Genomic DNA, 23,824 nt, shown 5'->3' with positions numbered 1-23,824 from the left:
TTTCTTGGACCTACAGGTAAGCATTAATCTAGGCTTACCTGTAGGTCATAGTGGTTTGTAAGGGTTTACAACCACTTTAACCACTTGCCGCCCGCCCTATAGGCAATTGACGGCTGCAAAGTGGTTGCATAATCCTGACCGGACGTCATATGACGTGATCAGGATTATGAGCCGCTGCGCGCCCCCGGGGGCGCGCATCGCGGCGATCGTTGTTGCCGGGTGTCAGTCTGACACCCGGCAACTACGATCTCGGTAAAGAGTCTCCGACGGAGTCAGTCAGTGCCCACAATGGGCATCACTGGCATGCATTATTGTTTGGCACTGATTGGCATCCATTACTATAGTAAAACACCAGTGCCGCCTATGAGTGCCCGCGCCGCCCATGCCCTTCTTTGCCAGCTATCCGCGCCGCCCATGCCCTTCTTTGCCAGCTATCCGCGCCGCCCATGCCCTTCTTTGCCAGCTATCCGTGCCGCCCATGCCCTTCTTTGCCAGCTATCCGTGCCGCCCATGCCCTTCTTTGCCAGCTATCCGTGCCGCCCATGCCCTTCTTTGCCAGCTATCCGTGCCGCCCATGCCCTTCTTTGCCAGCTATCCGTGCCGCCCATGCCCTTCTTTGCCAGCTATCCGTGCCGCCCATGCCCTTCTTTGCCAGCTATCCGTGCCGCCCATGCCCTTCTTTGCCAGCTATCCGTGCCGCCCATGCCCTTCTTTGCCAGCTATCCGTGCCGCCCATGCCCTTCTTTGCCAGCTATCAGTGCCAATTTGTGCCACCTATCAGTGCCCGTCCGTGTCGCCCGTCCGTGTCGCCCCATCAGTGAAGGAGAAAACGTACTTATTTACAAAGTTTTGAAACTGAAACAAAAAAACATTTTTTTTTTCTAAATTTTCGGTACTTTTTTTATTTGTAGCGCAAAAAATAAAAACCGTAGAGGTGATCAAATACCACCAAAAGAAAGCTCTATTTGTGGGAAAAAATGATAAAAATTTCATTTGGGTACAGTGCAGCATGACCGCGCAATTGTCATTCAAAGTGCAACAGCGCTGAAAGCTCAAAATTGGTCTGGGCAGGAAGGTGTTTAAGTGCCCTGTATTGAAGTGGTTAAGGGATGGTGTAGCTACTTCTGTAAGGAATATATTTAGGTAGTGGTGGTTTTTATTTATTTTTATTTTATGTGCCTTGCTCCCTCAGCAGGGACTGTAAGGTGCCTTTCACACATGAGGACACAATGCTGCCTCTTGAATGCCTCTGTATTTGGGGGGGATTTTACATTGAAATATTGCATCCCAACATGGCATGGCCTCATTGATTTCAGTTAACACACTTTTGCAAGCTGTACCACCTTACAAAAGTGGTATGCTGTATAACAATTCGCCATATTGCTACATGATTGCAGCATGGTTGGGGTGTGCTTTATATCATTTTTTTTTTTTTTCCCCTGCCCCCTTGCCGCATGTGAAAATTAGGCCTAGGCGTTTCTCTCAGTAGGCGATGGGGTTGCTGCAGAGAGCAAAATGTTTGTGTTTCTGCAGCCTACCATGGGGTTAAAATCTCAATGACTCTGGAACACCGTTAAAAAGCCTACAGTAAGACACAAACAAATCTGATATCCCAGCTGACTGGCTGCAATGTTTGCAGGTGTTGGTCAAGTTGAATACTGGCTTGTCAGACACATCAAGGACTGCAACAAAATGGTGCCTGTTCACATAATGCCTGTGTGTGTATAGTGAGCTCCTCTTAGTAAAAAAAAAAAAAAAAAAAAAAAAAAAAAATCTTCAGTTCAGTCTCTTACCCTCTTATTTTAATTTTTTCATATTTCTAGGCTATGCTGCTGGTTAAAACACCATCCGATCACTTCAGACATTTAAGTACCTTAACCACTTTCAGACCGGACCATTTTGCTGGTAAATGACCAGAGGTCTTTTTACACTTTGGCACTGCGCTGCTTTAACTGGTAATTGCGCGGTCATGCAATGTTGTACCCAAACAAAATTTGCGTCCTTTTCTTCCCACAAATAGAGCTTTCTTTTGATGGTATTTGATTGCCTCTGCGATTTTTATTTTTTGCGATATAAACGTAAAAAGACCGCAAATTTTGAAAAAAAATATATTCTACTTTTTATTAGAAAAATCCAATAAACTCAATTTTAGTCATACATTTAGGCCAAAATGTATTCAGCCACATGTCTTTGGTAAAAAAAAAGTCAATAATTGTATATTTATTGGTTTGCGCAAAAGTTGTCACATCTACAAACTAAGGTACGTTTTCTGGAATTTACGCAGCTTTTAGTTTACGACTGCCTATCTCATTTCTTGAGGTGCTAAAATGGCAGGGCAGTACAAAACCCCCCCCAAATGACCCCATTTTGGAAAGTAGACCCCCTAAGGAAATTGATAAGAGGCATGTTGAGCCCATTGAATATTTTATTTTTTTGCCTCAAGCGATTGAATAATGACAAAAAAAAAATTTTTTTTTTTTTTTACACAAAGTTGTCACTAAATGATATATTGCTCATGCATGCCATGGGCATATGTGAAATGACACCCCAAAATTCTGCTGCTTCTCCTGAGTACGGGGATACCACATATGTGGGACTTTTTGGGAGCCTAGCCGCGTACGGGGCCCCGAAAACCAAGCACCGCCTTCAGGCTTTCTAAGGGCGTTACAGTTTTGAAGGCCATAAAATGCCAAGATGGCACAAACCCCCCCCCCCCCCCAAATGACCCCATTTTGGAAAGTAGACACCCCTAAATTTAGGGGTACACTAGTGAGACTAGGTAATAAATGGCGGGTGCCCTGAAACTATAAAAAAATAACTAACCAACCAGCGTCACCTGTAACAGTTATATGGTGATCACTGGTGAAAGGGTTAACTAGGGGGCAATCAGGGGGCTTTATGCGGTAGTATATGGGGGTCCCTGGCGCTATAAAAAGCTGCGGCGAACCTAAATACCTACCTGCCTAACTAGCGTCACCTGTGACACTAATACGGCGATCAGAAAAATGATCGCTTATTAGGCTGGGTTCACACTGGAGCGATGCGGAAACGCCGCGAATCCGCGGCGGGTTCCCGCATCGCATGCCTCCCGGCGGCAGTTCACACTGCCCTATGCGAACTGCTGGGAGTGTCAGTGAAATGTTAATGACACCCCCAGATCAGTTCGCATATCGCAGTGCGATCTGCAAACTTGGATCGCATGGTGTGAACACCCATGCGATCCGATTCTGCTGCGGACCAAAAAAAGGGTCCCGTGCGAGTTTGCGGCGGGTGCGACACGAATTCAGCCATACTATCTGTATAGCTGAACTCGAATCGCACAGAGATCGGATGTGATTTGCAGTGCGGTGCGAATCACATTCGTTCTCATAAACCGCTGCAATGTGAACCCAGCCTTAGTGACACTGGCGACGGGGGGTGATCACGGGGTTAAACCTTTATTGGGGGGGTTAGGGGGGTACATTAGAACTAAAGGGGGCTAACCCTAACTGCCCTAACAGTTATTACAGTCACAAATGACACCAATGCAAAAAAAAAAAAATGACATTGGTGTCACTGTGACTGGGGGGCAGGGGTAATTGGGGGGGTGATCGGGGGGTAAAGGGGGGGTGTGAGTGTGCCTGGCATGTTCTACTGTGTGTGTAGTGTTGGTGCAACTCACCGATCCGCTCTCCTCCGTGTCGGAACGAAAACTACCGACACGGAGGAGAGAATACATCACTTCCTCTCCTGTGTTTACATTACAGGAGAGGAAGTGATGTCACCGGGGATTTCTATTCGTCGGGAGCGATCGCAAGGGGGTGGCCATGAATGAATGGCCGTCCCCTCGTCCGGGATCGCTCCCGAACGAATACCGACCGCCGCAGGCACCGGGCGGGGGCCCGATCGGGCCCCCGACCCGCGGGAGGCAAGGGACGTACATGTATGTCCTTATGCCTGCCGGTGCCATTCTGCCGACGTACATCGGCGTGCGGCGGTCGGCAACTGGTTAAATACGTCTGGCGGAGATGATGGAATAGAGATGCTCAAGTTGTAGAAAATCTCAAGGATGGTCTGTGGAAATAGGATGCACCTGAGCTAAATTTTGAGTGTCATGACAAAGGCTGTGAATACTAAGTACATGTGATATACCCCCCCCCCCCCTTTTTTTTTTTTTTTTTTTTTTTTTTTTTTTTGCGAAGATTTCAAACATTTTCATGTTGTCATTATGGGGTATTGTTTGTAGAATTTTGAGGAAAATTATGAATTTAATTTTTTTGTAATAAAGCTGTAACATAACAAAATGTGGAGAAAGTGAAGCGCTGTGATTACTTTCTGGATGCACTGTTTATGACAGCTAGTAGTTTGACCACAGTAACACTAGTCATATTTGGCACACAGTATTTCAGGAAAATTAATACCAGCTGTGAAGCATGGTGGTGGGAATGGTATAGTTAAACCCACTTCCCGTCCAGTTTTTAACATGCTTACTCGGTCATGCAACACTACCCAAATTTTCTCTTTTGAGACTAGCTTTCTTTTGGTGGTATTATCACTTTTCTGTATAAAGGGAGAAAGCCAAACATAGTTGCATAGTAAGGTTGAATAAAAATGCCAGTCCATCCAGTTCAACCTGAGTGTCTACACTTGTCCCCCATCACTGTACATTGCACACTCACATTGGTCCCTACCCTCAAGGAGCCCACAATCCAAATTAATCTACCTGCATGTCTTTGGATTGTGGGAGGAAACTGGAGTACCCGGAGGAAACCCACACAGGCACAGGGAGAACATGCAAACTCCAGGCAGGTAGTGCCGTGGTTGGGATTTGAACCAGTGACCCTTCTTACTGCTAGATGAGTGCTAACCACTACACCTCTGTGCCGCCACACATTTTGGAAAGTTTTTCGCTTAGTATCTGCTTTTAAAATTTTGCATATTGTTTCTTTTGCATAATTGAAACCAAAATGTATTTTGCTACTTTTTTATTTTTTTAACTAAAATGTGTATTTGGTCTGTACAAATGTTGGTCTAAACACTATGGTGTTCTATATATTTGAAATTTATCATGCATAATGTTCTGAATACAACAGGCCAACAATGGGAATTCCATGCATGACATGGGCCTAAAACGTCCCCATTATGAGTTCTGGTTCAACTTTTAGACCCCTTTCACACCACACCGTCCATAGCGTGGGCGGTAAAACGCCGCTATTTTAGCGGCGTATTACGGCACTTTTACCCCCGCTAGTGGCCGAAAAAGGGTTAAAACCGCAGGCAATACGCCGCAATAGCGGCGTTTTGCCAGCGGTATTGCAGCGCTGCTCCATTGATTTCAATGGGGAGCAGCGGGGGAGGAGCGGTAAACGCACCGCTCCAAAGAAGCTGCTGGCAGGACGTTTCCCTGACGTCCTGCCAGCGCACCGCTGTAATGGGAAAGCCTTCGGGCTTTCACACTACAGAAAATGGTGCAGCTTTTTTAGGGCGGATTGCAGGCGCTATTTCTAACGCTATAGCGCCTGCAAAACACCCTGGTGTGAAAGGGGTCTTAGCCCATGATATTACTAGTGACTGATTGCAATGGATGTATATACTGTTTCATGTCAAAACGTACTACTCCTGCAATCTTCAGTTCAGAGACCGCAAAGCTTGAAAGGGCACATAAGAGAAAAATACTAAAATTCATGTATGCAGATAAGAGATTGTGTCTTATTTTTCTGATCGGCTTTTTATTTAGGAATGTTTTAAAGCTATAAACAGCCAGGCAACTAGAACTTTAAAGTGGTTGTAAACCCACGAACAAAAAAAAAAAAAAAAAAAAACCTGCACGACAAAGGCATAATGAGCTAGTATGCATAGCATACTAGCTCATTGTGTATTACTTACCTTAGATCGAGGCCCCTGCAGCGGTCTTCGTTCACCTCTCCTGCCTGCGAGATTGCTCCCGGAATTACTCCTGGGTATCATGGGATCTGGCACTGTGATTGGCATGGGAGCTGCCGGTAACGGCACAGTCTAACTTAAGCAACGCATGTGCTGATGTCTGCATAGGCAGACACGGGATATCTCTTAAACCTGCACAGTTTAGGAGATCTCCGGGGTAGCTACAGGTAAGCGTGTTAGGCTTACCTGTAGGAAAAAGTGGTTGTAAAGGGTTGACAACCACTTTAAAGTGAAACTAAAGGGCTAATGTTAAAAAAAAGTCTCTCTCTAAGTAAAAGGAAATCCTAAATTGAGTTGACTTCAGAACATGAATAGAGGGGAACTTCCAATGGAAATGCTTGTTCTGGTGTCACTAAGAATGAGTGGAACATATGACATTTTGTTTTGTTTTATTTCTCATCTGGCTTCGGCTTGCCCCTTGCCCCCTCTGCCTCTATTTATTGCCCAGGTAAAGTGTATCCTGCTCTAGCATCCTCTTCCGTATCCACTGCAGATATTTAATGTATCATCCAAACAGTGGCTGAAGGAGGACGGACCTGGTATGCGTCATCAGGGGGCTGGCTGCAATAACATAAAAAAGACTGCCAACCCTGGATCATGCAAGGAAAGAAGCTGGTGATGCAGGACTCAGCATGCAGTGGTGGATCACAGCAGGACAATACTGAATTTGCTAAATGTGTGTTTATTTGGGCATAACCTAGTGTAATGGGTAAGATGAGGTTAAAAGCTAACTTTAAACCAGTGAAGTTGGTCTTAAGCCATTTAAGGAAGCAAACACCTTTTTTTGCATTTTTGGAAAGAATTGTGTAAGACAGTATAATTTTGAGGTATGCCATTCGAGATCTAGTTCAGCTGTACCAAGCTAACATTTTATTGCATTCTATGTCCGTTTATAAATAAGTGCTAAATGTTGAATACATATACCATATCATCCAACTCCTAGGAAGAGCCTGTGTGTGCTTCCATTTATTTATTTTTCCTTTCAAATCTGTTGCTGACAATAAGCTTTGTCCATGATGCAGTTAATATTTGTAAATACTATAAAATACATGTGTATAGCTTTAAAATAAATAAATAAAAAAAAAATCAGGTTTAAAAATCTGCAAACCATTCTTTTTCACACCCTGATCCAAATCTCGGGACTTTTTTTTTTTTTTTTTTTTCCCCTGTCTTATTGTTACTAGGCAGATTTCTCCATCCCCTCCTCCTTTGTGCAGTCAGCTCTCTTCTGTGGATGTTGATTGGCCTGCATAATGTCAGGCTCAAAAACCAATAGTAGGCTCTATGCAAATTCAACATTCGTTCAGTTGACATCAGACAGGCTGTTAGTTATTTGCTGGGAGAGCTGATCTTTGACGGCACCATGGCTGCAGGGGGCTCCCTTTCTGGTATGTTTTTGCCTTTTTTTTATTTTATTTTTTTTAAGCCATGTTCTAACCTTTTGATCTTAATGCAGGAAACTGGAATGTTTAAGGTATAAGTTTTACCCGACATCAATTTCTTTAGTTTGACATGAAATGAGACCTGGTTAGACAATTTTAAAGGGCCAATAATATATTATTTTTTTTATGTGTATAAAACGTGAATGTAATGTTTTTTTAGGTTTAAATAGTTTAGTAAAATGCAAAAAGGAATGTTTGGCTTAATTTTTAGTAAGCAGGCTTTTGACCTATCCTGTCTGTAGGCCTTAGCAATATTAGACATGCCTTAGACCTTGAATAGTTTCTGCTTTTTGGAACCGCATTTGCTCAGGTCAGTGGATACATATCATGTAAAGACCATTTTGGGCGCTCAAGATTTTCTGTACATTAGTCTCAATGGAGAAGATCAGTTTTAAAAATCTGTCTCAAAGTAGGGAAATTCCTTACATGACCTGTTGGGACATTCTGTTTTTAAAGTGAGGGGAACTGCCCCCCCCCCCCCCCCCCCCCCCAGTCAGTTTACTCTGGAACATGTTTCCACATGGCTATATTTATTCATCAACTTAAGTGTTACTAAACCCAGGACCCTGCATTCACTATGTCTGGTCTCCCACAGAACCTGGAAATGCAATTATTTTAGTAAATATAAATGGCTAAGTAACTTTCTCATCAGCAGTATATAGCAGCCGTGTGACTTATTAGTATCTGGTTAAAGCTTGTAGGAGTTTTTATTCTACTGACTGACCTATGGGGCTGCAGGGCCCCTGACCCTCTGGACAGTGCTGATTGGCTTTGTGATGATCACATGCCTTTTCCCAAGAAAAAAAAAATGGCAATGCACACCAAACTGAGCATGTGCAGTGTGACTCCATAGGCTGTCTTATCAGGAGATGGATTGGGACAGTGGAAGAAGGGGGGATCCAGGGTACTTTGGATCAAAACCACCTTTTTTTTTTTTTTTTTACACCATGCAGAGGATTAACCCCTTAGGTTCCACATTGAGTATAACGAGAGTGCTTTACTGCAGTGGTTCTCAACCCTGTCCCCATGTACCCACAACAGGCCATGTTTTGGGGATTTCTCTTGGATAAAATAGCTGTCCAAAATACCAATCCATTGACTGACTGATTTAAAGCACCTGTGGAAGATGAAGGAAAACCTGGCCTGTCTTGGGTACTTGAGGACAGGGTTGAGGACCACTGCTTTACTGCATACACAGATTGATTTAACTATTGTGGCTTTACATTTTAGGTTCCCATGGCAACCAACTAGCACCAACCGTATTAAGCGGACCATAGAAAAATCAAAATGTGGCAAGTTTAGTATTGTTAAGCTTCTGTTGAATGGACAGGTTGGAAAACTTTGGTCGACCAGTGGCTTATCAATGTCTTCAGACAGCGCCGGCTCCCACTGTGAGAATACAGTGACCTGGTGGGAGGGAGCATTCCTCCTTCCACCATCTTTCTTTTCCTTTTTCCTTTTTCTTTCCTTCCAATGTGTGTAGTTCAGAAAAAATACCTCTTAAGGTGTTGTAAAGGTTTGTTTTCTAAATAGGTTCCTTTTTAAAGTGGTTGTAAACCCTCCTAAACATGTTTTGCTTTGTAGATAATACTTTTCTCAGGCAGCTGATCGCTGCCTGAGAAAGTGCACTTACTTGTGTAATTTTCGTATAAACCGCCGTTTTGATGTCCATGACGTCAGCCGCGCTTGCGCAGTATTGACGTGCGAATGCGGCGTATATTGTATTGCCGCCTTTGATCTTCCTGCTTCTCTGCCTTTGTTAATACGAGACATTCTCCTCATTGCGGCAGAGGAGAAGTCTCGCGTTATACAGATATCCCTGCTCTTCCTGACACTCCCCCTTGTGACTGAAGACGTCACGCAGGGGAATGAATCATAGCAGAGCGAGAGAGTTATGACGCTACGGCGCATGCGCAAGATTTCCTGAGGGAAATCTAACTAAGGGCGGAAATGACGTCCGCAAAGGACGTCAAAACCAGACGTTGCAATGGCGCGGGCGATACCCGGAAGGGAGAGATTTTTGAAAGAGAGAAAAAAGGTATTTATAGCGCTCGTTTTGAGGAATTGTATAGATCGTATGAAGGCTGATGTATAGTAGAATAGAAACAATAGAAAATTAGAATTTTTTTTGGTCGGGTTTACTTCCTCTTTAAGCTAGTGCATTGTTGGTTCACTTTTTTTTCCTTCGATTTCCCTTCTGAATGTTTTGTTTATTTTCTTTATCTGAATTTCTCACTACTTGTTCCTCTTCTTGATATTAGGGGGAGGAATTGTACGCAGAATAGTCCTCCAAAGGCAAGAAAGGGCACATCTGGCTGCGGGTTTAGAGACCACTGCACTAAACTAGGGATTCACTGAAATTTCGCCCGCCGAAACGTATCAACCAAAAATTGTATTTTCGGCACATTGCAGAAAAGGAAAATTTTGCCGCTTAATGGGGGCGGGGGCCTGGGTGGTCCTCTGCCCTCTGGTGCTGCCCTTTGCAGGGGCGTTTTCCTGTCTCGTCCTCCGTACTCCCTCCTCCTTTCCTCCCGCCCCAGAGCGGCGATCTCCGTGTGTCACGGAGCTGTACATTGAATTGGCCGGGCAGCTGCAGAAACAATGTCCTGTCTCCTGTGACAGACGGCACACTGATCCAATGGCGGGACATTGAATCAGCCTGATGTGATTACAGGAGGCGGGGCATTGTTACTGCAGCCGCCCAGGCAATTCAATGCACAACTCCGTCACACACTGAGATCGCTGCTCTGATCCGGGCATGGGTGAGGCTGCATGAGGGGAGAAGCGTGTGCCCAGGGCAAGCAATTACTGCAGAGTTTTGTCCGCAGCTAAGCCACAAGTTTTTTTTTTTTTTTTTTGTGCCCACAGTGCTGCTGCATTCAAGAGTCATTTTTTTGCCTCAAACTATCCACCCCTGGCCGCTCGTGTGAATGTAGCCATGCTATATAAAACCAGGTCACAGGCCAAAGGCTGTACTCCCTTTATTGGCCATATAAAAAAAATCTTGATTTTGACCCAGCTAGGTTTTTATCGCCATGTGATAGAATGGGGAAGGGTTAAGTTGTTGCTAGTAGAGGTAACAATATGATCATTCCCAATGGAAGTCTGTTGGAACTGAACCAGGTAGCTTGCTTGGGGCCAGTTCACACCAGTTGTAGTTCTGTGTGCTTTTTTTTTTTGCACAAAATGCGTGCAGTGTTTTCCATGTATTCCAATGGCTCTAGTTCACACCATGCAGTCTGTTTCCGCACTGGAAACTGACTGCATGGTGTGAACTAGAGCCATTGGAATACATGGAAAACACTGCATTTATCAGGCAGGCTGCATTTGAGGGGGACTGATGAGGCTGCATTGATCTCCTGTACCATGTCCCCAGTCTCTGGCCATCTCCTGTATGAAAATATTTTTTTAAAAAGTCATTTTCGGTATTGGTCATTATCGGTTTCGGTTTTTGACCTAGTGTATTTTTAATTTTCATTTTCGGTATAGGACCAAAAAACCCAATCGGTGCACCTCTACACTAAACCTATGTCAGACAATCTATCAGACTTGCCAGCAATCTTCTGTGGACTACAAAGCAATGCTTTGTTATGGGAGTAGAATATTTTGTAGTCCAGCCTAGGGGGTGACAGTGCTGCTTCTACATATAAACAGTGGCGCTAATGAACATCACAGCAGTACAGTAAGTGTTACTTGAAGGATCCTCCGGTGAAAATTTTAAGGTGGGGAAAGCCTGAAATTAAAACCTAAATGCAGACACCAAATCAAATGTGTAATATATTAAAATTGAACTCCAGGAATTAAACTTCCTATTGGGCCAGCTTGGTAACATGTAATTATGGATATGTCCCATCTGGAGGGGGCAGCTGGTGATTATTGCATTCTGCATATTCTTCTTTTACCGCATACAGTAAAACTAATTTTTTGCGTGCTGCTGCAGAGATTTCCCACCTGATGCACTGAAGGCAGTTGCTTGTTTGTAACCTCCACCATTCCTTACCCCCCCCCCCCCCCCCTCCATCTGCTAAAGGACATGGCCACAGTCTATGGTGCAATGGGGGGGGGGGGACCCCAATTGCAGTAGTGGGTTTTAGACTCGGTTCCCACAGCAGTTCATACAGCCATATGCGAGCTGCTGGGAGTGTCGGCAATGCTTGACCCCCCCCCCCCCCATTTCAGATTGCATATTGCACTGCAAACTGACAATTTCGGACAGGAATCAAATCTGATTCTGGTGTGGTGCAAAAAAGGGTCCAGATGCGATATCGGCCATACTACCTGGCTGAAATCTCATTGCATAGACAATGCGTGTGATTTGCACTGCAGTGCAAGTCGCATACGATCTCGCAAAGCGCACAAGTGTGAACCGGGACTAAGTTTTTAAGCTGTAAAAGTGCTCCTGCTAAAAGCTGAAGAATGCAGCTATTTAGCATTTATTAGTGTTCTTTGAGCCATAAACTTTTATGCAAGTATAGTTTTGCTGAAAAACGCTGCTGTAAAATGCTGCAAAACTCATTCTGCAGCTCCAGTTTTCTTTTGGTATTATGTCCAGTGTACATGAGGCCTTAACGTGAAACTAAATGCACACTCTTTGATTTACAGTGCCCCTTCTCCTGTTTGTGGTTGACACTGTATTTTGTTTATTTTATTTTCCCGAATTGATCTACAGCTGTCACATGACCCAGCTCTTTTCCCAGCCTGTCTGTAGGGAAACGGTGGCAGGAGGAACTTTTAGTGCTCTGCTACTGGTCGCATGTCTAATATTAAAACAAAATTTTTTGGGCAATATGGTGTGGTTGGATTTCTACCAGGGGCTGTCACACCTCTCCAGTCTGTGTCCTAGAATAAGAGGGAGGTGATTCAGCCTATTGTGTTTATCTGGTTTGCAGGCATGGAGGGAGTGAGTGCTGGCTGTTGTTTTACCACTGTGTATACACCCACATGTGACTCCCCACACACCCACATTTGTTTTCTATGTTCTTTGTTCCTTCCACAATGCTGGTATGCTGCAGTGCAGAAAAAATATATACATATTTCTACAGTGCACTGGATGGGCACCGCATGTTGCTGCACTGTGGCACACAGATCCTGATACTGTGCAGAGACATGACTGATCACTTTGTGCGCCTCTTACTGCAGCTCACTTTTGGGGCAAACCTGACAGATTCCTGTATGTTAAATCGAAGCATTTGGCATGTGAATGAGCCCTCAATGATTACAAAGCTGTGCAAATTTGTCTTTAATTTCACAAAGGTAAATGATTTCATTAGACTCAATTTTTTTCTTGATTCACAGTGCCAAGAAATATTTAAAAATTTTCTAAATTTTTAAATGTATTTGGGCTGGCTTGATATGGTAACCTAATCCGTGATACTAAAGTCCTGTTATTTTTAAAGGAAAAAAAGTTATACTTTCCTGCTGTGTTCAGTGGCTTTGCACAGAGCAGCCCAAAGCCTCTTCTCAGGTCCCTTTTTGGCGTTCCTGGCTCCTCCCCCCTGTTGAGTGCCCCCACAGCAAGCAGTTTGCTATGGGGGCAGCCGAGCTGCAACTACGCATTTCTATTCATACAGAGCCGCGGCCTGACCCCACCCTCTTTCCTTATTGGCTCACTGAGTTTGTCAGCAGCAGGAACACTTCACTGCTGTCTCAGCCAATGAGGAAGAGTCCGTACTGCAGAGTCTCTTGTGCAACATTGTTGGCTCGGGATGGGCCTGAGGGGGGCTGCTGCACACAGGCTTTTTATCTTGCTCTATAGAATTCATTAAGGTACTGTAGGTTAACAAGAAGTTTCCAAAAGTTGGCTTTAGGACATGCACTTTTGAATAGCATCTTATTTGAATATTTGCGATAGCCATTTGACTTGGGGCCTTGCTTGGATGGGTTTCAGTGTGCACAGCAAGCTTTTACAAAACCTTTACTAATTGCAAGGTGATTTTCAGTCCAGCGCAGTCCATCCATGCATCCGTCTTCTGTCTCCACTGAGGAGACACTGCGGGGATCCCATCGCTGACGTTTATTATATTGAGAGGGCGGGGCCATCCGTCACCTGACCCCGCCCCTCTGACGCTGGTGAGGGAAGCCAGGGGTTCCCCAATGACGTATGGGTGACCCCCGCCCCCTCTGATGTAACGAAAACCTGCAATTACATTTAAAGTAAACTTTTAGCAGTATTGTGCATTTTATATTTAAAATGATCAAATCAATGTAAAAAGTCTCAGCTTTTAGTACTACTTGAGTATAAAATATTTCTATCTCCCTTCATATAAATTAATGTCTGACTCCTAGTTAAAATGCCCTTATATCCTACTTCTGGGCGTATTTCATACCGTATATAATACAAGTCATATTTTACTGTTTTACAGCATAAATTAACCCCTTATAGTAGCGATTATCTGCTTTTTGTACTATAAAGGGCTAACGTGTGTGCTTCCCCCCCTCCCCCCCTATTCTGACAGGTGCTACAAAAAATGCATGCTGCTGCTACTCAACGTCTTAGGCCTGGTTCACACCCATGCATTTTTTTGCAGATGCGCACTACAGCTCAATTTAACCACTTAAGGACCAGGCCTCCTTTTTTTTTTTTTTTTTTGTTGCAATACTTTCAGTGTTTGTGCAGCGGTCTTACAAGCACACTTTTTTAAAAAAAATACGCTTAAAATAAGACCACAGTAAAGTTATCCGAATTTTTTTTATATATATTGTGAAAGATCATGTTACGCCAAGTAAATTGATACCCAACATGTCACGCTTCACAATTGCGCCCGCTTGTGGAAAAATTCTACAGGTTGCATGTTCTGCGTTAGAGGAGGTCTAGGGCTAGAATTATTGCTCTCGCTATACCAATCATGGCGATGACTCGCATGTGATGTTTGAACACTGTTTTCATATGCGTGTGCTACTTGCGTATGCGTTTGCTTCTGCACATGAGCTCAGAGGGACTGGGTGCTTTTTTTTAATTTTTTTCTTCCTCCCCCCTATTACAAGTAATTTAACCATCCCTTGTAATAGAAAAAAAGCATGACAGGACCTCTTGAGTGAGATCTGGGGTCAAAAAGACCTCAGCTCTCATATTTATACTAAGATGCAATAAAAAAAAATGTAATTGTCATTTAAAAGGAATGAAAAAAAATTGGCCCTTTAAGAGCTAGTAAGTGACATTTTGACGTTGCTTCTGCAGTGTCATGGAGACGGGTAGGGGCCATCTTCCCCCTTGCTCGTCTCCATGCACCGGATCGCGGTGGGAGCCTCTCACACCGCAGATAAGTGATCTCGCGGTGAATCCACCGCAGAGACCACTTTTTATCTTGTACCGGATCGCCCTTGTTGCAGTAATTTGCGTTTTTTATTCTACCTAACAAATTGACCCAAAGAAAGCAGAAAAAATGCAGATCATAGCAAAAGCACTGCAGAAATGGATCAAAAGCAAACTGCATAGGTGTGAAACAAGACTTATACTTGCCATGCACATATCGATTTTCGAATGAGAATATTCATTACAAAAAACTTTATACGTTGGCTGAATGAGAGAATGTAGTTTTGAAAATTTTAAAATGAGTGTAATTTGTAAACAAAAACCGCATACTGTCTGAAAATTCCTGTGACCAAGAAGTTTTCTATTCTGCTCCTTTGAATTTTCCCGTCACTGTGGTCGAAAACCAACATCAATTTAACCCTAGTAATGATTAGAAAATCGAACGAAGGTTCTTTAAAAAAAAATTTTTTTAAGGAATATATGGTTTTTGTATGGCCAGCATAAGTGACACCAGGCAAAGGGAGCCTTTATCATGCCACCTGTCTGACAAGGGAGACAAGGCAGTTCTATCTGAAAATTAACAAAACTGTCTGAGTTTTTTTTTTTTTTTTTTAATAAATTAAAGGCAGGAGGAGCCAGGAGCACCAGTGAGGGACCTTGAAAGTAGAATTGGAGATGATCTGTGCAAAACCATTGGTAAATATTGCTTATTAAGAAAAAAATCCTTTACAATCACTTTAACCGGTTCCTGACCAGCGCACGCCGATGTACGTCGGCAGAATGGCTCGGGCAGGCATATTGGCGTACAGGTACGTCCAATCTTCAATGCCGCCCTGCCATCGCGTGCTGTTGCGGGTACTGCAGACTCAATCGCCGCGGGCATACCCGCGATCGTCTCACGGGGCGGCTGAATGGAGAAAATGCCGTTGTAAACAGTTAAGTTTTTAAACATACATTGTAGTCAAAATTGGGCTGCATGCACACTGACCTTGAAGCCCAGGGGATCAGGGACTTGGTATAAAATGTTATACTTGCCTGCACTGTGCAGTAGTTTTGCACGGGAAAGCTTGGTTTCTCCTCTTCTCAGGTTCCATGCCGGTGCTCTACTGGGTGCCCCCATAGAAAACTGGTCTTGGGGCATCCAAGCAGGCATGCTCCTGACCCGCAGCTCTGTGTCCAGTCAGTGTAACACAGAGCCGTGGCCAGACCCTGCCCCCTCCATCTCCTGATTGCTCACCGGCTGTGATTGAAGCCAATCAGGAGTGTGAGTCCTCGGAGAGGCAAGGCTCCCGTGGACATTGCTGGATCAAGTGGGGGCTCAGGTAAGTAATGGGGGGGCGGGGGGTGCATGAGGGTCTGCTGCACAATAATGCAGGAAGGTAAAAAACCTTGTGCCTTAACACCAGTTTATAACCCTGTCTAATGTGACCATGTGTATTATATGTATTTTAAACCTAAAAGCATTACAACATAACCAATACTATGAGCAGTGCTTGTTGCCCCAAGTACAAGTGGTAGATAGATGTGTGTGCTGACATCTGCAAAGGCCATTGCCGGAGTGGGGATCTTCTCATTGACTACTTAGACTCTGTCATCAGCTGCTTTGACTGGTGTGGGATGATGCAGGAGTGCAGTCAACCTTGATATTTTGGCAGAATGTAAACTGAGCTGCTCATGCACAGCTCGGTGTACATTTTTAAAGATTATTGCAAACGCAGGATGTTTTTATTTTCTTGCAGAAAAGTGCATGTCTGCCTCAATGAAGCCTGTCTGTTTGCAATTGTAGGTGTTGTTTTTTTTTTTTTTTTTTTTTGTTTTTTTTTTTTTTTTTTTTTTTTAACTTGGGTCTGGTTTGCGCTTATAATAATGTCCTGTGGGCTGCACAATCTGTACAGCCAATCTGTAAATGACAGATGTCATTGTATTTGTTCATATGTCTTTTGGCAAAACTCCACTTTCATGGGGTAAAAAGCAATAATATAGTGTATACAATTGCGACCCGTGAATATTGTAATTGAATGTTATTAAAAATGTACCTTTTTTTTTTTTTTTTTTTTTTTTTTTTTTTTTTTTTTTTTTTTTTTTCCTTTTTCAATCTGCAGCCCCTGTAATTTTCTGAAATTGCAATATGGCTACCTGGAGGTGCTCTGCACACAGAATGTGTACAGAATGCCCCCAGAAACATAATTTCCTGCTTGTGCTATCGGCTCTCTGACTTCTTTATTTCTTTTTCTCAGAAGTTTACACTAAGATGCAAGTCAGATTTTTGGCATCCCCCTGCAACATTTTTTTTTTTTTTTCTTTTTGGTGAAATACTCCCAATAGGAAATTGCATTTTAAAGGGATGCAGACCCTGCGGCTTTCTTCATTAGTGCCCTGCAGCTGGTTGATAATTATCGAATCACTCCCATTAGATTCACTTTCCATCATGGACATGGACACAAGGATTTCTTCAAAATAACAAAAGGTAGAAATCTGCAACAAAGTTTGTTAAAAACCTTGCAATGTACATTAGTTAGGGGAATATTTATTTTTTATTTATTTTTCTCAACAAAAGTGGAGTTACTCTTTAATCTCAGATGATCCGTTCGTAAATTGCTTTGTGAAGAGATCAGAAATCGTATAATTCAAATTCGGTGTTTGTTGTACATGAGCATGGCATACATTCATGATCAGATTTTAAATAAGATAATTTTTTTCTAATTTACAGGTTTAAGATGGATGCTGCGGAAGAACCCCAAAAAAAGGTCTTTAAAGCTCGTAAAACCATGAAAACAAGCGACCGTCAACAGTTAGAAGCTGTACACAAAGTTAAAGAGGACCTACTGAAACCCACAGAGCTGAAGCTTGTTAACGGAAACCATGAAAATGGTGATTCAGACATGAATTCTATTCATAATGAAGCGGACTCTTTGGAGGACAAAAGTGATCTAAATGGTATGATTGATATCAACTGTGAAAACAAGCATGTTGTGAAAGTCAACCTGTCTGAACTCAAGGATGGCTTAAATGTTGACCAGGTTAGTGACTTTAAGGTGCCAGCTGAACCTAATCTTCCTGAAAGTATAGCTTGTGAAGATGCAAGCAGGAATGTGACAAGTGAAGAAGCTATTCAGACTTTGAATAGCAATGATCCAATACTTGATGGAAACATTTCAGCCCTTGAAAATGATGATGACAACCAAATTGTTTCAGAAGGGTTGCCATTGCTTGAGAGCTTACCTGGTAATGCTGAGTCTTCAGAAGGACATTCTGAGTCAAACACTCTCATGGAAGATGGTGGCATTGTTGAAAAATCCTCAAATGATTCAGAAGATGTAAATCCTGTGGAAACGGCGGTTGAGAGAGACCATGCAGACGCAGGCACATTTGAAAACGCACCTATTGATAAAGTAGAGACTGTGTTAGACATGCATGATCTTGAGCCTCTTGATGCGGAGGGCATATATTGTGATAACGTAAAAAAACAGGAGAGTTCAGATAAGGACTCTCAGAATGAGGAGGACCGCAAAGAGTTTCATGGCAGTGAAATACAGAACTCTGAAGAGCCTGAAGAAAACAATGGTAAGGAGGAAATTGTAGAGTCAATAAGTCTACAAGAAAACTTGACTGATATGGATGTGGCAGAATCTGAGTGTTCAGAGAAAAAAGATGAATGCAAGACCGAGGACATTCCATCATCACAGGAGGATGTTGGTGAAGAAGCCATATCCAGCAGTATGGAGGTTGACCATACTTTGAACTCTGTAGAGCAGAATCCATCTCTTGCTGAAGAAGTGCCTCTTGATAAAACTGTTTCAGAATCGGAGCAAGGTTCTGGATTAGAAAGTTTAGATACTATGGAAACTGATGAAATTATACCTATTCTAGAAAAGCTGGCGCCAGTGCAGGATGATTTACAGTGTTTTTCTAAGTCTGTATTGAATGCTGAAAATTCTGTTAATCAAGAAAAAGTTGAAAACTCTGCAGATTCCCCTAGCAAAAATGATGTCGGTGAAAGATTACCAAGTGAGGCATTTTTAGTTCTTTCTGATGAGGAAGAACCTTGTGAAATTGCACCAGCCCATGAAATCACAACCAATGATGATCAAGGTAATTTTTAATTGTAAAACAAGCATTGTGCTATTTAATACTCTATAATCGGCATTAGAGCCATTTCACACATTTGTGTATTACATTTATATAAAAAAAAAAAAAATCTTGCTTCATAGTTTGTAGTTTTCTAGCAAAACGCACCATCATAGGGATGAATTGTTACATAGTAGGTGAGCTAGAAAAGGGACACGAGTCAATCGAGTCCAACTTATATGATTATATGTTAGTATTCCATTGTATATCCCTGTATCTTGTGGTCGTTCAGGTGCCTTATCTAATAGATTATTTTTTTTTTTTTTAACTATCGATGCTCTCCGCTGAAACCACTGCCTGTGGAAGGGAATTCCACATCTTTTCTTCTAATTTTAACGAGTGGTCATGTGTCTTGTTAAACTCCCTTCCACAAAGTTTTTCTCTATTGTAGGGTCACCAGTATGGTATTTGTAAATTGAAATCATATCCCCCCCCCCCCCCCCCCCCCTCAAGCGTCTCTTCTCCAGAGAGCATAAGTTCAGTGCTCATTCAGTTCCTCATAACTAATATCCTCCAGACCCTTAGCTTTGTTGCCCTTCTTTGTACACGTTCCATTTCCAGTACATCCTTCCTGAGGACTGGTGCCCGAACCTGGACAGCATACTCTAGATGCGGGTGGACCAGGGCCTTGTAAAGCAGGAGAATTATCATTTTATCTCTGGAGTTGATCCCTTTTTAATGCATGCCAATATACTGTTTGCTTTGTTAGGCTCAGCAATGACAAGCTGCTGCTATTTTAGACTCCCAGGTCCTTTTCCATCCAGAGAACACACGGTGGTCAGGTCTCTAGCTATGACTTGCCTTTCACGGGGGGTCGTGTCAGGACAAGTCTGATCACCCTCAAGTTGTAAAGTGCTGCATAAACTGTTGGCGCTATAGAAATCCTGAATAATAATTGGAGAGGACTGGCCATAGTGTGGTCAGTTTTCTTTGCTTTCCTATTATTAATAATAATTTTTTTTTTAAAGGGACTGGTAGTAACACCAGTGCTTTCACACGAAGGATGCAATACAAAGAACAGGATACTTTTTCATACAAGTATATGGTACAGAAGACTCTTTATCAGGAATATGAAATGTTGAATTGCAAAAGCTCCTCTCCTGAATGTGTGTCTGTCTGCCTCTAAACTCCTGTTAACCTATGTGACCATGCGCTCTATAGGTGTTAACTTGGAGGGGAGTTTGGAGGCAAAGAGAAAAAAAAGCTCAAACGCCTGTAATGGCAGCATTTTTGCGCTCCAGTGAGCATGAAGCCTTTATCTTTGAATTGCTTCCAGCTTGTAGAATGGGCAGATCCAATGCATTTTTAGGCATATGTCGGTAGTTCACACTGACATCTGCGTATCCTTGCGGCTTCACAGCCTGATTCCCTACTATGCATGCGTAAGTCTCTTTGCGTGTCCTCACTGATCCCAGCTGTTTTCTGGGACCTGTTTCTCCCAGAAGAAAGCTGGGGGGTGGGGATGTGGCTAGACATGGTGTAGATCACTGCGGACCCTGCAGTGATTTATGCCCAGAAGTGGGATCAAATACCTGGATTATACAGGTATATGCTTCCCCCTGAAAGGTGCCAAATGTGACACTGGAGGGGGGGGACGGTAGTAATCTGATCAGCAGAAGTTCCATTTTTGGGTGGCACTTCGCTTTAAGCGGAAAGCGACCCCCCCCCCCCACGTGCCTAAACTCAGTCATGTGACACTGGAGTCTCCTCTCCTAATCTGTTTACTTCTGGTGGGATCCAGAAAGAAGCGGCAACACCCCTCTGAGGTGACTCTTCCTAAAGCACAGGAAAGGGCAGGGCGCATACAGTCAGGCTCACACCTGAAAAAGCTTAAAGCTGATACTCTGAGTAACAGACCATGTCTATCAGAGCAGCTGAAGCAAGGCTGCCACAGTACACAGAAGCACATGTGCACGTGAGGGGTTTACACTGGCATTTGCAGTACAGGAAAAAAAAAACTTATTGTTTAGCATTAGATCATTCTATGCTACCACTGATTTTCCTACTACTGTTCAAATAGAACAGTTTTAGAGTACCTTTTGCTTTTTGTGCTTTGCACTATGGCTTCAAGGCTTACTACCAAGTCACCAAAACCACCCCCAGGCACTGGGAACTCCAGACATGCCTCCACGTTGTCATCCTCTCCGGAGATACTGGACATGGCAAGCCAGGGTGAGTCATTGGAAGTAGTTGGTGAAACTGCTTCTCACACTTCAGGCCCTGTATACATGACTGAAGATGCATTTTCCTCTGCCCTGCGGGGCTTAGAAGGAACTTTGGCAGCTTTAATCGCATCCTCCAATAAAGGGGATGAGAAGCATGCTAGAACCCTCTCTCCCACTCCAAACCCCTTACCAAAGTAACAGTGGGGACAGGATGAGGTATTACCCTCAAACGATCGGGGGGGGGGGGAACAAACAGATTACTCCTCTGCAGAGGAAACAGTTGAAGTTTCAGCTTCACAATCTGAGGTACAAATCCTTATGGACATGGTTCGCTCCACTTTCATGTTACCCCTAACAGTCAGCTGAAAGTCTAGTTTCTTCATTGGGTTCCTTGAAACCTTCACAACCAGTGCATGCGTTTCCAGCCCACACATTACTAGAGAAGCTTATTTATACCGAATGGGATCATCTGGATAAGAATTTTCTCCCTTCAGAGAGATTCTCAGTTCTCTATCCTATGGAGGAGAAATTCACCAAAAAATGGAAAGCTCCAGCAGTAGATGCTGCGCTTTCCAGTGTGAACAAGTTTGACTTGTCCAGTGGACAATGCACAAATGCTAAATAATCCAACAGATAAAAAGTTGGATTTCTGTTAAAATCCTCTTTTTTTTTTTTTTTTTTCTTTAGCGGGTACTGTTGCGCAACCTGCAATTTCAGCTATAGGCATCTGTCAGTCCTTAAAAGACCAGTTCAGAGGCAAAATACTAAGACCTCTTCATGAAGAGGAGTCTCCCTTCACCAAGGTGGGGGAAAGACTTCTGCATTTCGCAGAAGTCTGGCAGAGGGAAACTCTAGATAGATGGTCTCTCTCCACAGTGACTCTAGGATACAAACTAGTTTCAGGAGTTTCCACTATCTCACTTTCTTAGATCAAACGTTTCTAAGGATCCAGGAAAAAGACAATCCCGGTTTTAAGCATTAGATTATTTACTCAAGGGGTAATCGTACAGATCCCCACAGAAGAACAAGGTTTAGGTTTCTATTCAAACCTGTTTACGATACCAAAACTGAATGGAGATGTCTGGGCCATTCTGGATCTAAAAATGCACTAATTTTGAATAGTCGATCAGGTCAGTGGTCTCCCATCCTACAAGGAGAACTTCTGGAGTCCATCGAGATCAGGGACACATATCTGCATGTCCCTATATTTCCCACTCGCCAAAGGTTTCCTGCGATTTGAAGTGGAACAACGGCACTTTCGGGCTAGCCAAAGCACCATGGGTTTTCACAAAAATACTGGCCCCACCTCTAGCCAGGATGAGGGCACAGGGTAGAAGTGTTGGCATACCTAGACGATATATTAATAGACCAGTCAGTGACTCGCTTAAGGCAAAGCGTACGTATTAACTGGAATGTCTTGGTTGGATCCTCAACCTAGAGAAGTCTTCCTTATAACCAGTAAGAAGGCTGTATTTAGGCCTGATCATAGATACAGCTCAGAAAAGGGTGTTCTTGCTTCCAGCAAAGATCAGCCCCATACAAGAGCTGGTACGGATGGTCAGGTCAAAAGCAAATCCTTCAATTCACCTTTGCATGAGGTTGTTGGAAAAGATGGTAGCTTCATTCGAAGCAATCCCCTATGCCCAGTTCTATTCAAGACTGTTGAAAAACAGAATCCTCTCTGCTTGGAATAAGATGATCCAAGCTTTGGACTTGCCAATGTGACTGTCCCCAAGTGTCTCAAAGCCCCAGTTGGTGGTTACAAAGCCAGAATTTGCTGAAGGGGAGATCCTTCAGACCAATCTGCAAAGTAGTAACGACATATACCAGCCTCTCAGGCTGGGGAGCGGTACTAGAGACTACGGTCCAGGGACAGTGGTCAAAACTCGAAAGAGCCCCACACATCAACATCTTAGAGATTAGGGCAGTGTATATGGCTCTGAAAACCTGGACCTCCAGGTTAAAGTATTATCCAGTCCGGATTCCAATCCGACAATGCCACAGCTGTGGCCTATATCAATCAGCAGGGGGGTACCAAGAGTTTCTCAGCTCAGAGCAGTGAACCATATCCTAACTTGGGCAGAAAGGAATATCCCATTCTGATCGGCAGTTTTCCTTCTGGGAGTAGAAAATTGTCAGGCAGACTATCTAAGTCGCCAGCAATTATTCCCAGGGGGAATGGTCTCTTCACCCCAAAGTGTTTCGGGCTGTTTGCCAAAGATGGGGGACTCCGGACATTGATCTTCTAGCGTCCAGATTCAACAAGAAGTTGGTTAACTTTGTGTCCAGAACAAGGGATCCACTCGCATACGGAACAGATGTGCTGGTAACTCTGTGGGATCAGTTTTCACTGATCTACGCTCCCCCCCCGATTCAGTTGCTGCCTCGAATTCTTTGCAGGATCAAACTGGAAAGAAAGCTGGTAATTCTGGTAGTACCAGCCTGGCCCAGAAGGTCATGGTACACAGAGATCGTAAAGATAGCAGGTCTGGCCTTCGTGGGAGAGGCCAAGGACCCTTCACTGCCATCGCAGGGGCCCATATTCCATCCTACTTTACGAACGCTAAATTTAACGGCTTGACTATTGAAACCCACATTCTGAAGCGTGGGCTTTCCAGGTCTGTTATCTCAACTTTAATCAATGCAAGGAAACCAGCTTCCAGAGCTGTATATTAGTTTGGAAAACGTACGTTTGCTGGTGTGAATCCAAGGGTTGGCACCCTCGGAGATATAGGCAGAATCCTTCCCTTTCTACAATTGGGTGTAGAGATTAAGTTGGCCCCAAGTACTATTAAGGGCAACATCTCTGCCTTATTGGTTTTATTTCAAAGAATGCTTCTTTAGTCCAGGGTTTTTTGCAAAGGGTGATGTGGATTAATCCACCAGTTAAATCACCTTTAACCCCTTGGGACTTT

General features: G+C 43.5%; 1 protein-coding gene across 3 annotated transcripts in view; it reads left to right on the top strand.

Annotated features, from left to right (window-relative positions):
* Positions 1-23,824, top strand: part of ATF7IP (activating transcription factor 7 interacting protein) — a 181,062-nt gene that overhangs the window by 43,946 nt on the left and 113,292 nt on the right. For 2 of the 3 annotated variants that reach the window (XM_077452506.1, XM_077452504.1), the window contains exon 2: positions 17,327-18,708. In XM_077452506.1, the coding sequence (XP_077308632.1) occupies positions 17,334-18,708 (1,375 nt within the window). In that variant the 5' untranslated portion in view covers positions 17,327-17,333. Of the gene's footprint in view, positions 1-7,227; positions 7,311-17,326; positions 18,709-23,824 lie in introns of those variants that run through there. The other variant, XM_077452505.1, reaches the window with a different exon arrangement.

This window comes from Lithobates pipiens, unplaced genomic scaffold (assembly GCF_037356315.1).
Source record: "Lithobates pipiens isolate NorthernLeopardFrog02 unplaced genomic scaffold, aLitPip1_a1.2 Scaffold_23, whole genome shotgun sequence".
NCBI classification, from domain to species: domain Eukaryota; kingdom Metazoa; phylum Chordata; class Amphibia; order Anura; family Ranidae; genus Lithobates; species Lithobates pipiens.
The sequence above is the reverse complement of the archived record's forward strand: the minus strand, read 5'-3'. Positions and strand labels throughout refer to the sequence as shown.